At 47.2% G+C, this 17557-nt stretch overlaps 1 protein-coding gene across 8 annotated transcripts in view; it reads left to right on the top strand.

Annotated features, from left to right (window-relative positions):
* The first annotated feature begins 13203 nt into the window (after positions 1 to 13203).
* Positions 13204 to 17557, top strand: part of dgkzb (diacylglycerol kinase, zeta b) — a 48229-nt gene continuing 43875 nt past the window's right edge. For 7 of the 8 annotated variants that reach the window (XM_042110641.1, XM_042110640.1, XM_042110637.1 and 4 more), the window contains exon 1: positions 14150 to 14338. In XM_042110641.1, coding sequence (XP_041966575.1) covers positions 14272 to 14338 — 67 coding nt within the window. In that variant the 5' untranslated portion in view covers positions 14150 to 14271. Of the gene's footprint in view, positions 14339 to 17557 lie in introns of all 8 variants that reach the window. The other variant, XM_042110643.1, reaches the window with a different exon arrangement.

Below are 17557 nucleotides of genomic sequence, written 5' to 3'. Positions count from 1 at the left end.
AAAGTGAAAAAAAATATATTCCATAAGAAGTAAAATAAAATACTGTTACTGTAGTAACTGTATCCCAAGCTTCAGCTCCCCACGTCTGTGACAGGCAGACGTGACACCGCTAAATTCTCAGCTTGTTTATACCCCACACTGAACGCGTAAGACCGCTAGGCCCATCACTGTGGGGTGCGGTAGCCTAGGCGCAACACATTTGAAAAGGAAGGACTGGTAGCATGCAAGCTCATGGGAAAGATTGATTTAAGAACGTTATCACAGTGTGTGGCTGTGGCGCAAAGCAGCGCGGGCGGAAGACAGCGACAATTGGCAGGGGAGGGTCATGTCTTTTTTAACAATTCTGTCGGAGGGTCATTGAACAATTTCTAGCAGGCAAGGGAGGGTCATGCAACTTTTGACTGAAGCACTCAAAATTCCTCCGATGGCTGGTGTTTTCGTTGTTTAAACTTGTGATATCCATGATGAGTATCGAGTTAGTGAATTATCTCAACATTGTGTGCTGATAATATAGACAGCCGAGTAAAAGAAAACAAGTAGCCTAGTTGCGTGCCTGCGTGCTATTCTCTCTCTCCTGCTCAAACAAAATGTGTGCGCGTTAATTTTGATAACGTGTTCAATAACTTCAATAGAAAATTGTAAATTGCAGCCTGATGGCACGCAGCTAATGGGATACTGTCCATAGTTGGGAAGGTATGATGGGCCAAAACACACACACACAGGAATTTTTCTCTTGTTGAGTAGCCTGATGGTACGCACAGTGCGTACGGACGTACACCTGCAGGCGCGCCTGGCATCCATTACAAACAAACATGCAATGTGAACGTCTGGGATTGGGAAGAGCACTAAATGCTCTACTGAATAAGCACGAAGTCAAACCTTTAAATGAAAAACACTCTTTAATAATCAAAAAAATAAACTGCTAATAAAGTAAACTTGTGACCATCAAAAATCGTTTATCGCCTGTAACTCCGTGATAACAGGACGTAACAGGAAGGCATTTGGCTGAGCAACGGAGGTTAATATGCTCTATATTTTGTCCAAATGATGTCTGCACTCGGAGAAAACCAGAATGTTTCATTTGTCCTGCGTTTCTTCTACGGCTGCAAACGGGATTCACTCGCAGTTAACCAAATATTTCTTTATTAGGGCAGGGCAGGCATATTTCTGGCTATTAAGTCTGTGTAGGGTTTTCCAGGCTCGATTTCTTTTTACGAGACACCCTGCTCACTTGAGCCATCTACCGGTTGATTGGGTTGTTGCAGCGCCTCACTGGGAAAATACAAATTAAAGTCGTGTGATACCGCGTGATCCCACGCGGGGACCGCGAGTGAAGCTGGCCAAGTCGAAGCACTGCCCACTGTACATCTTGTCACTTTGCCCTGACGTTACTATAAAAGCATGTGACATGGCAGGAAATCCAGCAGATCTCATCCCACACGACTATGAGGGCGAACCACATGACTGCGTGGCGGACTCAATCGCCTTCTCCAAACTAAGAGAGGATCTGCAGAGCGAGCCATTGAACAGAGGACTCACCTACTTTGTGGACGGATCCAGCCACAACTATGACAACAAAACACATGCGGGATTTAGTGTGGTACAGATGACGGAACCAGGAACTTTTGTGACAATCATGAGTGAGCCATGTATACAGCCCTGTTCAGCACAGCTGGCTGAACTGAAGGCGCTGACAGCAGCATGTTCTCTAGCAGACGGTCAAGATGCAACCATACACACAGATAGCGCCTATGCGCACAATGTCTGTCATGTGCATGGCGCCCAGTGGAAACAGAGAGGCTTTAAGAAGTCAGACGGAAGCCCAATTCAACATCTGGAGCAGATCCAGCTGCTGTTAGCAGCAATGATGCGCCCAAAGACACTGGCAATATGCAAATGCAGGCACACTGTAGGGGACAGGACTACATTACCTTTGGGAATGCACAGGCAGATGAGGCAGCTAAGGAAGCAGCGTTAGAAGCTAGGAAGTTCAATAAGGCCCCTAAATCCCCACAGGATAACGAGCCACACAAAATACTGCTAAACAGGATAGTACACAGCATGCCTTGTCCTACTGAATGCCCCTACCCCTACAATGTGTGCGTCTGGTGCTCCCAGTGGTATGATGATGACCATGAGCACCAGAACGGCCCCTTGTGTTGTGCGCTATGTCAGAGGGCTAGCTGTCCTATATGCTGGGATAAGCCCTGTGAGGCTAGGTATCCACCAAGTGTAGTTGACCGTTTCTTCACAGACAATGACACAATAATACAAGCTCCAGTGGTAGCTCAAACTTTACCTGACGGACGAACACTCAGAATCGTTGACCCTATGCTTCAACTTAGGGACATAAAGGACGTGCAAGACGCAGCATCCAATGCCGAAAAAACGTTATGGGAGGATAGAGGTGCGTCGACAGATAGAAACGGCGTGTGGAGAAGCCATGACGGAAGGGTGGTGGCCCCCAACCGGCTCCTCGACCTCCTCATCCATGATGCGCATGATGTAGATCATTGCGCAAGGGGGGAGGTCAGGCGGCAGATACTTGACAAGGGGTTCTGGGCCCCACACCTTCTGGATCAATCATGTGTTAAAAAATTGCCATACCGGCGCCACTCACAATTACAGAAACAACATAACAGTAGGCATAGGACCACGGCCCCTGGGACATGTCCCACTCCTAGAGGGACTGTTCAAACACCTGGTAATGGACTATATCAACATGGGTCGAACGGTAAACACATACAAACACGTGTTGGTGATAATATGTCATTACTCACGATGGGTAAAAGCCTGCCCGAGCAGGGGGCAGGATGAGAAAACTGTAATTCGGTTCCTAGCAAGAGAAGTAATACCCAGATTTGGGATCCCAGAGACAGTCAGCAGCGACAATGGCAAAGCGTTTACGGCTAATACATGGAAGAAAATCGCACAAGCGCTATGCATCAAAACTATCGCCGGCTCCTGCTGATGGCCCTGGGTGTAATATTCCTAGAGCCTAACTGTTTTCCCTCCCCTATCTGTATCTGCAGGTGCTGGTGATACTGGAGCAGAGCCAGGCCGTAGGAGAAGGAGGGGACATGCACCCGAGGTTGAAGCCGCTCCCGAATCCCAGGTATCCGGACCTGCCCCGGCCACAACCCCAACCAGCAACGACCTACCAGCTGGCCCTGCAACCCACTTCCCCGCCACAGACACACACGGTCCCATAAGGAGTCACGCCAAAGAAGCACCGAGGCCGGAAGAAGTACCACCGTCACCGACGCCGCCACCACACCTACAAGGGTACGACACCATCAACCTCAGAGATTTCCTTGATGACTGGAACCACTCCTATCCGACCGACACCTCCGCCAACGACCAAAGGGGAGTACAGCCATCTGCCGCAGACGAGCTTGCCAAAGCACGAGACTTCAACTCCCTCAGGCTTCCCAATCTCCTTTCGCCTCCCCCCCCGGACACCTCCTCAACAGGGCCCGCAACTTCCTGCTGAACGTGTGGCGAGGCCAACAGACCCAGGGCACATCACGGGTGGCCCCCACTTCAGGGACGACCACCCAGGAACCAGTCAAGAAACAAGACGAATACTCCAGAGAGTCAACCAACAAGGATTCCCTGGTGCTCATTGGGGAAAGTACGGGGAGATCTACGACTGCCCCCCCCCCCCAAGGTTTCCCAGAAAATGACAAAAGCAACTAAGGGAGAGCAGACCGTCACCTCCAATGACGCTCTGCGAGGAGACGGAGAGGAGTTGTTCAGCGACAGTGCCCTAGACATGGACAATGTTCTGTACTTAAAAGAGTCAAGAGAGGTTAGGCATATATTAGAACCAGAGACATTGGAGAATAATGAGCACACCCTAGTGCCAAACAATGTGACGACTGGAAATGATACGGAACACACCCTGGTACCAAACAACGTGAAGACCCAAAACGATACAGAAAGTAGAACCATAAATAACATGATGCCTCCCAAAGTCCTAATGACTGACCAAGCCAGTGGACTCAGGCTAAGAACAGAAAGAAGAGGTCAGCCAGCATACTGAGCGCCTGGGAGGACAATTCATGGATGCAGTGGCCTAAGTACACAGCAAAATCTGTGAATCTAGAAGGGGGTTGTTATGTGTGTTCCACAGTAAGACCAAAACTAACAATATTGCCAGCACCAGAAACTGGAGAAGAGGATGCTGCTTTTCGTCAGTCAGGAAAGCAATATGAGAGGGACATGTTTTCTCCATTCAGATGTCTCACACAATTGGGAGAGGAGAGCGCAAGGAAGAGGTGGACTAGTTTTAGTTTGATAACATGAGAAGGACGCCCAACGCAAGAGAATGAGGCAAGATGCGGAAAGGACTATCCTGGCATGGGAGTCAGGGTAATGAAGAAGACCATCAGGGTTTATGAGATACCGAAGGACATAGAGTTTGAATGCTTTAAGGCAGCCCCAGTCGAGTACTTTGGAGAGAGTCCAGTAGAGGTGGGAACATTCGAGGGACTTTGTACAGCTAAATGGGTCGCTCCCTCAAGAGCTCTCTCAAGAGCTCTTTCTTCTATCTGGCAGAGAGAAGCAAGAAGGGAGAGGAACTTGGAATCCAGGTGAACGAAACAACAGTGATTCTCCCAAATGAACAGAATATTCCCATGGCGGACGTATGGTGGGCATGTGGAAGGAGATGGGGGGTACGGAACACCCTTCCGAAATACTGGAAAGGGACATGTGCCAGGGTGATCTTAGCCCAACGAACCCACATAGTCCCCTGGTCGGAATGCAACGCGACACGGAACTCAACTAGCCCGGATAACAACCAGCAAATGCCAATAGAAGGGAATCTGAAAAGGAACCGAAGAAATACAGATGACGGGATATACATGGATGTGTTTGGACAACCCCACAACGTCCCGAAACAGTTCAAGGCACGAGATGAGGTGGCAGGTGGATTCGAAGCCGCCATTCCCTTCGTCGGAGCATCCACAAGCATTGCTAAGAACACTCAATGGATCAACTACATCCACTATAATGCCTTGCGATTCATGAATGCCACCATAGACGCGTTAAGCGTGTTTGACAGGAGATTGAACACCACCACAAAAATGGCAATAGAAACTAGAATAGCAGTGGACTGGATACTGGCAAAGGAAGGTGGAGTATGTGCGATCGTCGGGACAGACTCTTGCTGCACGTATGTCCCAGGTGAAGGAGAGAGCGAGGACGATTTCACGAATGCAATGAACAGACTCAAAGCTGTCAATAAGGAAGCCCACGAGAACTCTGGAAAAGGAATAACGTTCGACGGAATCTCCATCTCTGGAATCTTCGCTCCAATAACCCAATGGCTGACGGACACTTTTGGGTCATGGGGAGGTCAGATCGTAGCATTTCTTGGGAAAATATTATTGGGAGCAGCCCTAGTGGTAGGAATGTTTTGCTGTATTACTCAATGTTGTGGAAAGGTTTGCTCCAGGGTAGTAGCTAGACAATTTGTGGTCTATAATGTGATACCATGGGGAGTGGAGGATGAGAGTGAGGCCATTCCCTTGGTATGCCAGTGTGGAGAGAATAATGGCAGACAAATTTGTGGATCAAATACTAGAGGAAGAGCAACTCTCTCCTCAAGCTGTTTATGAGGAAATGAGGTATTGCGAGTCGCCCACCTCTACACGTACACCGACTCCCACTCACGCACACCATACTGACGGATAATTCACATGACACGTACTTTCACGCCCGGGTGACAAAGTGAAAGGAGTAGAGTCATGGGCCGTGACCTGACACGGATAAGTCATTTAATTAATCTTGATTTGGCTTTATACTTTCATTTGCTTACGCCTCGCTACACCTAGACGGTCACTTAAGATTTTTAGAGGACTAGCCCGTAACTGCAAGTCCACCCATTAATGGGTAGACGTAAGCTTGCTACACCTAGAGGTAACTTAAGATTTTTAGAGGACTAGCCCTCAACTGCAAGACCACCCATTAATGGGTAGACGTAAGCTTGCTACTAGAGATGCTCACCTTACTCTACCCTACCGTGCATAGGACCTGGCCTGCCTAGTGGTTAGGCAGGTGTGTGGTACGGTCAGTGCTCCAGGACGGGTAAGACCTTTTTGGCCAGCAGGGGCAACCTAAGGCAGAGCCTGGCGGCCCGTTCCCTAGGTGGGACGCGCTTGCGGCCGGTGCGCCCACCCTTTCTCACACTAGAAACACTTCTGCCCGGAGGAATCCGGAGAAGGGGAACTACGTCGCGGATAGCAAAGGGTGGTGATGCATAAAGGCCTGAAAGGGTCGTATATACACCATATTTATCTTAATCATATGTGATCATTAAGGTTTACTCGACAATCATGTACCTGGAAGAACGCGGATGGATGTGTGATGAATAGATCCATGCATTGTTACGTAACTCCAACTTGGCACTGATGACCGTTGCATGAAAGTTCATTTTATGCTCAGGGTAACTAATGCGTTGGTTACTTTGGGGACAAAATCCGTCTCGGGTCCTAGCCATTTGCTCTTAACAAATAATTGGTCTTCTGTTGCTTGATCTGGGCGTCCAGGGTTTTGATTATTATTATTATTATTATTATTATTATTATTTACTCATAGCAGGGCATTTACGCTTGATGAATTCTGCCATAGGATTTAAGTTTCTAAGGTTTCAATCATGGATACTGCTCCCCCATAAGCTATTCATCCATTCAACGCTGCATTACAATATGCTCAACAGTAGGCCTAGTGTTGCGCCGGTTAAGGTTTTTTAACATCCGCACCCACCCGACCCGTCAGGAGAGTCGATCTGCACCCATTCGACCCTAAAAAATATGCACTGATTAACTACCCGAACCTGACCCGAACCGACAAAAAAAACAACAATGTGCCTATAGCCTAGGCTATCCTTTGCAGTTTATATTGAGGTAGAGACAATGCTTTCTTATTAACTAAACACTAAAACAAGAAGAATTTGCACTGTAGGATATGCTTCAACAAAAGGCCTTTTCACACAGAGATCACGCTTAATTTGCGGGAATAGGAGACGTCTTTTTGCCGCAACTTGTGTCTGAAAACGAGGTGAAAATTATTTGCAGGCCTGCTGATCTGTTCACATGATGCGGCATTTTGGGGAGCCAGGAGGCAGGATCAGCTATTAATGTGATGTGCAACAGGGGCGTGTAGAGTGATAGTCTAGGCCTTATTATGCGTGGGCCTTCAGATGCAGCAGGTGTGTGATTTCCAAAAGAACCGACTGCACTTTAGTTAGCTTGCATTTGCTTTGCTGTTGCTTAGAATGTTAGATTCTTGGGATAGATGTCTTCAGACAATAAAAAGTCATTTGGAAGGGTAATAGTTGCCCCCTGCGTTGGCCGTGATTCCCCTTTGAAAATCAGAGGTTCACAGGCTACTGTGGCCTTGGTCAGTGGCGCCGCCAGCCGTAATCCTGTAGCCTACGCACTGTGCGTACAATTTATTCATGAAATCATTCAATATTACAACAATAAAAATAGCTTGTGTACTGTCTTAATTGAAACATGCTTCACACACAAATGATAGCCTAGGGCAAAGAGAATGGACATCTCAACATAAGGATACATTAGAAGATGATGATTATTGTAAACTCACACGACGTGATAAGCAGTTCTGGCGCTTAAAAATGCAACGTTCCATTCAGTCATAAATCATTCAAGCGTAGGCCTAGTGATCGTCATGAAAAGAAAACGGCAGCTTAATATTTTTCAGGTGTTTAACAGTAGGCCTAGGCGCACTGTTAGCAGTTATGCCGTAGGCAGTGAGATTATTAGGCCTTGCATCCTGTCACTCTGTCTGGAACATCGCAGTTCGGGTTGATAAGATTCAGTTAATGCGAGTATGGGTCGTCTCAATGTTTGGGACAATCAAACAGCAGAGTAGGCAAAGCAAATCCTAATTGTTAGGTTACCAATATCTGTCTTTTCTCTAGGCCTAGGCCTATTGGAAATCGCGACATAAGCTTATTGGTTTCTTTTTTTCTTTTCTTTCTTGTTCGCGGGGTAGTGAAGCGATAATGCATTTAAATCAATGTACATCAGAGCCGATATGGCCAGATCTGCTGCTCTGTAAAGGTATTTCTGTCCCACCCAAATTTGCTAAATTACTTGCGAAGTAGCCTATTCATCACAGACATCACATGTATCACACGAAAGAGCTTTTTCTCAGCTTTTAAATGATGTTGGTGGTTAGTTGTTGTGGTAAACGGTTCGCGAGAAAAGTAGCCTAACTTTAATTTAATCATATTTTCTGCGTCCGTCTCCCTACCCATTTATCTTGGCTTCGCGAACTTTCCCTCAACACATGACAAACCATATATCAGAATAAACTGCAGACCTTACCGAACACAAATGTGTAATTAAAGTTTAAAGTTTTAATTAAAGTTTAAAGCACTCCCCTGTACAGTTAGCCATTCCAGAGTAATCCGGCAGCAATGTCTATATGCATGTCTCAAACTTTGGGGTTCACAATGTGTTTAAATTGTTCAATAGGCCTACATGATTTTATACCAGGCCAAATACAAAATAAATGTTACAAATATCGCCTAGATATCTGTAAACATTACAATCAGAGGATATACATATAGGGCAGACCGACACTCATGAGTTCATGCTTTGTTTTATCGCTGGATTTTAGGATAGACTATTATGGCAACTGATTGCATTCCGAGCTAGTCAACTCTAGCAGGCATTAAATGACTGGAGGGTCGGGTGGGTGCGGATCGACTCTCCTGATGGGTCTGGTGGGTGCGGATGTTAAAAAAACGTTACCGTGCAACACTACTCCACACACATCCAGGCAGGTGTGCATGCTGTGAGGATGTCATTGTGCGCGCCTATCGCATGGTTTAGACTCGATGATTTCGGTATGTGGGGATTTTTTGGGGGGATTTTCCAATTGGTTTGCATTTTTAGAAGTGGTGGGGACAAAATTCAAATTATAAATAGTGGTGGGGACATATCCCCTCCGTCCCCCCCGTAATCTACGCATTTGAATAAAAGGTAGATTGGATATGGGCCTGTAATTGTTTAGCATGGAGGCATCCAGATTATTCTTCTTGAGAAGGGGCTTTACAACAGCTGTTTTCAGTGGCTTAGAAAAAGTGCCAGACAGCAATGATCATTTACAATGAGAAGGACATCGGCCGCTCAAATCAGTGACTAATCATGGATCAGTTGAATGTGCAGCTCAAAGAAAGCTCATCTCTCACACACTCCTGAGAAAGCTCACTACACACGGGTATTCACACCTGTCCCTCCAGAGTGAGGGATCCTCAAGAAGGATTACCAAATGATAGTTGGTTCCACTCACTCAAAAATACATACACATGACGTTAATATAATCCTCACATGAACAGTTTGTAAATGGATTAGAAGAACGCATACTCTTGGACAATGTCACTTCTAAACTGTTGATAGTATAGCGGCTAAGGCCAGATTTTTAATTGTTAGATTTTTAATTTGAATTCAAGATGGCGGCCACTAGGGGGCGCTATATGTTGGGGTCCATTTAAATTTTTGATCACTAGGGGTAGTAGTATAACTGTGCCAAGTTTCATGCTTTCTTCAAAAACTGAACGATTCCGGTGCTTAACCGCTGTACTAAACTTGAAACTTGTTGAAATGGTGCTCCAATATAGCTCCTGTAAAGGCATTGGTATCTTTATGATGTGCATGTGGGCGTTATGTAATCCAGTTGTAGCCTCAAGCTAAGCGGCAAAGAGGAACTCATGACAGATGAACAGGAAATACTTCATAAATGGACAAGAGGTGTCATAGCGATGTAAACACTCCCTCAGCCTCCAGCAAGCCTCAGAGGAGACCCAGAGTCCACCTGCAGAGACAGCCCTAGGGGAGGGCCCCCCCCACACACACACACAAACACAGTCTCATACACGCATTCACACAAATGCACACACACATACAAACTCCATCTCACACACACAAACTCATTCTCATACACGTGTCACGCACACACACAAACGTAGTCTCATATACTTGTCTTGCACACACACACACACACACACACACACACACACACACACACACACGCACATATGAGGAGACAATAGCAGCAGAGATGGATTGTGCCCTCCACCCCTCCTCCTCATCTTCCTCCTCCTCCATCTCTATGTCTCTGAGGCGCTGCACTGATTTAGCGGCAGCATCCCGCTATGCTAAAAATACTCAGCTGGTGCTTCAGCTCACAGATCCACATGTCCAGGTCTGCCGCGTAGTGAACCACTCCACAAATCCAACGGCTTCTCGTGTGTCTACTCGGTTTGGGTGAAGACAGTAGGCGCGCATCAGCAGCTCTCGTTTAAAGAGACATCATTTAAATGTAACAGAAAATGTTTAAACTTGTCTTACAGAAATCACACTAGAACATGTTTTTTCATTGAATCGTTTAAGAATAGCGCTGTAGGTCAATGACTCATGGCAGTCTGGGGAATATGTTTGAGGAGATACAGTGAAATCTTAGAGTGCGCTGCACTCCGTTAAACTAAAAGTTGAGACTAAACATATATGTTCAGCTTATACAGCATCTCACTCAGAAAAGCTTACATTGAACACACAGCAGATATAGAGGGGGAGACAGTTCCTGATATAGAGGGGGGGACAGTTCCTGATATAGAGGGGGAGAGAGTTCCTGATATAGAGGGGGAGAGAGTTCCTGTGGAAATTTGATGATTTCTCCATCGTTATTTAGAGTTACAGGGACTGTGTGTATGTAAATCCAAGGTATGTCTTGTGCCAATAACAATGAAAATGTCCAGTCACTGTCTCTCCCAGAACAACAGAAAGCAGTCTTAAAGCAGACATAGAATGGAAAACTGTTTTTACCTTGGCTTTGTTTAATTAGGAGAGTTGGGCACAAAGTTACCGTGCAAATCTTGGACTTCGAAATGACCACTAAAAAAAAAAACAGGCGGAACTAAACAAAGACAGAGTGTGACACACATACAGACTGTGACGCAAGTCTCTAGGTTGGGCTGTATACCGGCTCTACGTGGGGCTGGCCATTGAGGGAGAGAGAGAGAGGGAGAGAGAGAGAGTGAGAGATGGAGAGAGAGTGAGAGAAAGATGGAGAGAGGGTGGGAGGATTGGGAGAAATGAGAATCAGATGTAAGCAGATCAATTCCTACAGGCACCAGGAGAAAAGATTTTAGCCTATTATGCATATAGACATTCAAGGCTGATAGTGGACAAAAATCGAGAGTCTGAGAGTATAAGGTTATTGTGTATGTAGTATACTCATAAGGTTAATGTGTAGTATGATAAGGTTAATGTGTATGTAGTATGCTCATAAAGTTAACATGTATGTAGTATGCTCATAGGGTTAATGTGGATGTAGTATACTCATAAGGTTAATTTGTATGTAGTGTACTTATAAGGTTAACCTGTATGCAGTGCACTCATAAGGTTGTTATTGTAAGAATAATCAGTTAAAAAGCTGAAAACTATGCCAATGATAGCTTTTGTTTGCCAAGAGAAAGTCCTACTAGACACAGGACACACTGCCCAGAGGCCCAGCGTATTAGAGTAGCTCACAAGCACTGACTTGTTCTACGCAACAGACGCTTGGCAGAGGCTCCTGAGCTCCGAGCAGGTAGAAACCCTCAGTTACGTCAGTCAAGGTGTGTAAAGTCAACCCCCAATTCCTGAGGATAAAGGGATTCTCTTCTTTATCACTTTTTCTAAATCTTTCTTTCTCTTCATCCATGACAAACTCTCTTTCTTTCTTGTCATGACAAACTCTCTCTCTCTCTGTCCACAACAAACTTTTTCTCTCTCTCTCCTTCCCCTGCCTCTCTCCCTCCCTCTCTCCCTCCCTCTCTCTCGCTCTCCCTCTCTCCACCTGGGCTGCTCAGTGTTGTGCTGTGGAGGAGGAAGAATAATCCATGTCTGCACAATGCAGTCAAACTCCACAACCCACCACAGCCACACTGCCAGAGGGGGTTGAGATGTGTGTGTGTGTGTGTGTGTGTGTGTGTGTGTGTTTGTGTGTACAGTAAACGTGTGTAAACCTGCCCTATTGTTTAACATAGCTCAAGGACTCAAGGTGACCTTTACTGGTAAACAAGGTGAAATATGGCAATTTAAATGCTCTCAAATGGAGAGGAGAGGGGAGGAGGAGAAGAGGAGAGGGGAAGGGTTAGGAGAGGAGGAGAGGAGAGGAGGAGAGGGGAAGGGTTAGGAAAGGAGGAGAGGAGGGAAAGAGTAGAGGAGAGGGGAAGGGTTAGGAGAGGAGGAAAGGGGAGGAGAGGAGGAGAGGAGGAGAGGAGAGGTGAAGGGTTAGGAGAGGAGGGAAGGAAAGGAGGAGAGGAGAGGTGAAGGGTTAGGAGAGGAGGAGAGGGGAAGGGTAGAGAGAGGAGGAAAGGAAAGGAGGAGAGGAGAGGTGAAGAAGGGTTAGGAGAGGAGGAGAGGGGAGGGGAGGAGTCATCTTAAGGCAGTGTGTGGATGTGTGCTCCTGTGAGGAGAGGAGGGGGTGAGAGGATGTGCTGAAAGGAGGTGAGAGGAGTGTGTAGTACTTGGTGTGTGTGTGTGTGTGTGTAACTCCTGCAGTTGTGTGTGTGAATCTCCGGTGTGGCGTGGGTTTCATCTTTATGTAAAGAGTGTGTGGGAGGGATGCCGCAGCGCAGTGTGGAAAAGCACAGCGGAGCCTGTGGAGGGTCAGAGCAGCGCGTGGCTCCGGTCATGCTTTACCTCTCCATTGCTACACCGACACACACACACCGACACACACACCGTCACACACACACCGTCACACACACACCGACACAACACAACGTTACACAGCTGCACCGTTACACCACTCCACCACCACACAGACACACCACTACACCCCTGGGAAGGAGCCGCAGGGGATCAGAGCCAGGGCCTGTCCACAGGGCTCCCGGCTGCGTCTCGGCTGTGTTCCGGCAGCCGCGGGGTGGCTGTGGTGGCCTGCTGCAGTGGTCCTCCGCGTTGTCCCTCTGGGGGCTTGGGCAGCTCTGTCTCCCAGTGTTCTCCCAGTCTGGAGTTTGTGTGAGGAGCCTTCTCTGTCCAGGCTGCTCTGCCTCAGTGCTGAAGACCTTCCAACAGGTGGCACTGTGCTCCTATCCTACTTTGGACCAATGGGAAGGGCTGTGGGGGAGGGCCAGTGAGAGAGAGAGAGGGAGAGAGAGAGAGAGAGAGAGAGAGCGAGAGCGCTGGAGAGATGAGGGAGATAAAAGTGAGTGTGATTGAGTGTGAGAGAGACAGATAGCTGGTGAGCAACAGAGCAAAGAAAAAGTGAGAGGTGAGCAGAGCTGACAGTAACCAGGAGGCAGGTTTCCAGACGCCTATGGGTCCTCAGATGGCAACTTCATGAGGGTTTGACACTTCCTGGATTGTTGCACAGATTGTGTGCAAGCTGGTGAGTGTTCTGCCCAGCGAGGGGAGAGAGGGAGCTGGACGCGTGCGGCAGAGGGCTCTGGAGCGGACTTGGGCTTGGGGAAGTGGAGATCGTCTGAGTGTTTAGTCTCTGGGATGCAGCGAGAAGTTTGCTGCCCAGGGCTCAAATAACACTCCACTTCCTGGAGCAGTGAGGGCTCGGCTGAGAGGGAGTGTTTACGAGAGAGTGTGTGAGTGTGGGCGCGCGTGTGTGTGTGTGTGTGGGTGCCTTATGTGAGGGGCCGGCAGTAGAAGACTGTAGATGTTTATTTTATTTATTTTTTATTTGAGTTTTACTCAGAAAGAGTAGGACCAAACTAGACTTTAGCGCTGTAGGCGTGTTGTCTGTTATTGGCTAATGAATGTGCAGAGCTGTAGTTTTGTCTCTTATTGGCTAATGAATGTGTAGAGCTGTAGTTTTGTCTCTTATTGGCTAATGAATGTGTAGAGCTGTAGTTCTGTCTCTTATTGGCTGATGTCTGTGAGGAGGGGGTGATGTTTTTGTGAGGGGGGGGCCTCTGCTATGGATTTTTGCCCCTCTGCCTGGAGTTCTGTCAGTCCGGGGACTTGGGTGAACGGCTTGGGGCATTTAGGCTGGTGAGAGGGTAGCAGGGGATCGTCCACTGGTGAAGAGTGTGTTCTGAGGGGGGGGGGCAACTGGTAAGGAGTGTGTGCAGGGCGGGGGGCATGTCCACTACGGAGGCACAAGAGGAAGTAGAAGGGGGGGCCACCCCTAATGCCCTGCAGGATGGTGCGGAGTCAGGCACCTCAGACTCGGCCTCCTCGTCCTGCTCGGACCTCTCTGTGGCGGTGACGGCAGCAACCAGCGGCACCAGCGATGCCAACGACGCCAGTGCTGCCCATGCCAGCCGGGGATTCACCGGCCTGCGCCTGTTCGGAAGGAGGTGAGTTACACTCACACCTCCACTCACACAGATCCCTTCTGAAGGGGAGCCGGTTCCATACTGCTCCCCTCAAAGTTCTCTCCAACAGATCAACTCTACCTGAACACTGTTAAAAGTGACAAATTTGCTCTTGTTCCTCTCTAAACATCATCGGTCCATTTTCTTTGTGACGTATTTCCTCACCTATAAGTGGATTTTAGCTAAAAGTGCATATTTGGATTTAATCTTGCAATTATATTAATTCAACCGTCTCTGGTGGCCCCTAAAATAGCGCTGTGTGATGGATTGGAGGAGAAATTAATTACAAGCTATAATTATGGGCCTGGTGGGAATGCTGCTCCCTCCGTGCTGTGAGCATGCTCAGTTCGCTCTCTCCTCTGATTCTCCAAACCCAGACCAGGTTTCTCATGGAGTTCAGAACAGGTCTATCACCCCGCTTCAGAACAGGTTTCTCAACCCGCTTCAGACCAGATTTCTCACAGAGTTCAGACCCAGTTTCTCATGGAGTATAGACCAGGTTTGCTCACAGCTTTGCTCTGGCATTGGGGTTAGGGTTATGGCTATGGTTAAGGCTAGGGCTTTTGATCTTAAACCCTTCTATAACTAAGTAATTTTTCAAATAGAAATGTGAATAGATTAAGGTCGGTTAAGGCCTACTGAATTTACCCCTTACTTTTTTGGTTTCCCCTTCATTTCCCCCCTTAATCAAGGAATCCCTGAATTAACACCTTAAAACAAAATTAAGATATACTTAAATTATCCTTAATTACTCCCTTAAATACAACAAATAAAAGGAACCCCTGATTTGACACCTTAAAGATTAAGGGTTCACATCTTAAAATGGCATTTAAGGCAAAATTTAATTTGAGTACATCACATTTTATAGTGACAGCATTGTGTAGGTGTCAGTCAGCAGCAGCTCGCACAGCAAACCAGTCCCCTCTCTAAAACCACCACACAACCATTACACAACCATCGCACAGCAAACCATTCCCTTCTCTAAAACCACAACACAACCATTACACAACCATCGCACAGCAAATCATTCCCTTCTCTAAAATGATCTCAGAGCGAACTATTCTCTTCTCTAAAACAATCCCAGAGCAAACTATTCTCTTTTCCTCCATTTTCATCCATTGTAAATGGGTCAATTTTTAAAGCATTTTTGATTTCATGTGGCGGAAAACGCAGAACAGTTGGTTTGAGAATAGTGTAATAATAGAGTCTTGTTTGTAAACGGAGGTGTATAGTGATTTTGTGAGTAGTGTGAGTCTTGTTTGTAAACGGAGGTGTACTGTTGGTTTATGTGAAGCTCATGTAGACATCACTGAGGTGTACTGTGGGTTTGTGTGAAGCTTGTGTAGACTGTGTTAGGGTTAACTAGTTTCTGGACTTCCCTGGGCTGAGGTGGAGTTTCAGCTCTGACTTCCCAGGACAGACAGGTCGGCTTCCTGAGGGAAACCCACACGTGAGAGAGGGTATGTGTGTGTAATGGTGAAGTGTGTGTTTTTTGAGGGGGGGGGGGGGGGGGGGGATGTATGTGGGGAAGGGTGAAGTGTATGAGTGTGTGTGTAGGATTAGGTACGTGTACGTGTGTGTGCATGTGTGTGTGTTTGCATGCATGTGTATGTGTGTGTGCATGTGTGTGTGTTTGCATGCATGTGTATGTGTGTACATGTGTTTGCATGCGTGTGTGTGTGCATGTGTGTATATGTGTTTGTATGCGTGCGCGCATGTGTGTGTTTGCATATGTATGTAAGTATAGTAAGTATATATACTCTTTTGATCCCGTGAGGGAAATTTGGTCTCTGCATTTATCCCAATCCGTGAATTAGTGAAACACACGGTGCAGTGAGCTGCCTGCAACAACAGCGGCGTTCGGGGAGCAGTGAGGTGTTAGGTGCCTTGCTCAAGGGCACTTCAGACGTGCCTACTGGTCGGGGCTCGAACTGGCAACCCTCCGGTTACAAGTCTGAAGCGCTAACCAGTAGGCCACGGCTGCCCTTCATGCGTGTGTGTGCGTGTGTGTGTGTGTTTGCATATGTGTGTATGTGTGTGTGCGTGTGTGTATGTGTGCGTGTGCGGGCGTGTGTGTGTGTGTGTGCATATGTGTGTGTGTGTGTGTGTGTGTGTGTTGTGTGTGCAGGCGTGTGTGTGTGTGTGCATATGTGTGTGTGTTGTGTGTGCGTGATACTGGCCTCTGCCTGCTCTCTCCTCCTCCCACTCATCTAATTGAATGAGAGAGGGTGGGGCCTGATGGTAATGGGGATTTCCGGAAGGATCCATGACGAGGAGATGCAGATGACCGTGCCGTAGGAAACTATGCTGGATACACACCAACACGCACACACACACTCACACACACACACACACAGACACACAGACACACATGCATACAGTACACGTACGCACACCTGCACACACAGACACACACACACACACACACACACACATGCAGGGAGGAGGAAGCTATTTCTGTTTCACCTAGTCCATGATATCAGAACATGATGGTGTATCATAGCTGTCTCACCTTCTTCCACACTTCAGAACATGATGGTGTATCATAGCTGTCTCATCTTCTTCCGCGTTTCAGAACATGATCGTGTATCAATAGCTGTCTCACCTTCTTCAGCGCTTCAGAACATGATGGTGTGATATAGCTGTCTCACCTAGTCCATGACATCAGAACATGATCGACCTCAGAGGTTATATTTTATTTTATATTTTATATTTGATAGCACTAATGTGGTTGCAATTTAATGCAGTGGGAATTATTTATTTTATAAAATATATATATTTTTGGGGCTTTTATGCCTTTGATGCGACAGGACAGAGAAAAGAGTGACAGGAAGGGAGTGGGAGAGAGAGGGACGGGGCGGGATCGGGAAATGACCCGGGCCGGACTAGAAACCCGAGTCCCTGTGGGTATGTGGACCCAAATGACCCGGGCCGGACTAGAACCCGAGTCCCTGTGGGTATGTGGACCCAAATGACCCGGGTCCGGACTAGAATGTGGTATGGCCACTGCGGCCAGCTGAGCCACAGCACGCCCCAAGAAGTGGGATGTATTGCTCACCAAAGCCCCATGGCTTCCTGGAAAGTTGGTTTAGCTGTTTTCCATGATATCTACTGTATGTAGGAGGTACTTCAATAAGGAAATATTTAGCACGTTGCCAAGTGGTAGTTGCAGAGCATGTCTCAGACATTTCCTGCAGGTGT

This window comes from Alosa sapidissima, chromosome 11, assembly GCF_018492685.1.
Source record: "Alosa sapidissima isolate fAloSap1 chromosome 11, fAloSap1.pri, whole genome shotgun sequence".
Taxonomy (NCBI): domain Eukaryota; kingdom Metazoa; phylum Chordata; class Actinopteri; order Clupeiformes; family Clupeidae; genus Alosa; species Alosa sapidissima.
Note: the sequence above shows the minus strand (reverse complement) of the source record. Positions and strands in the feature narration are given on the sequence as shown.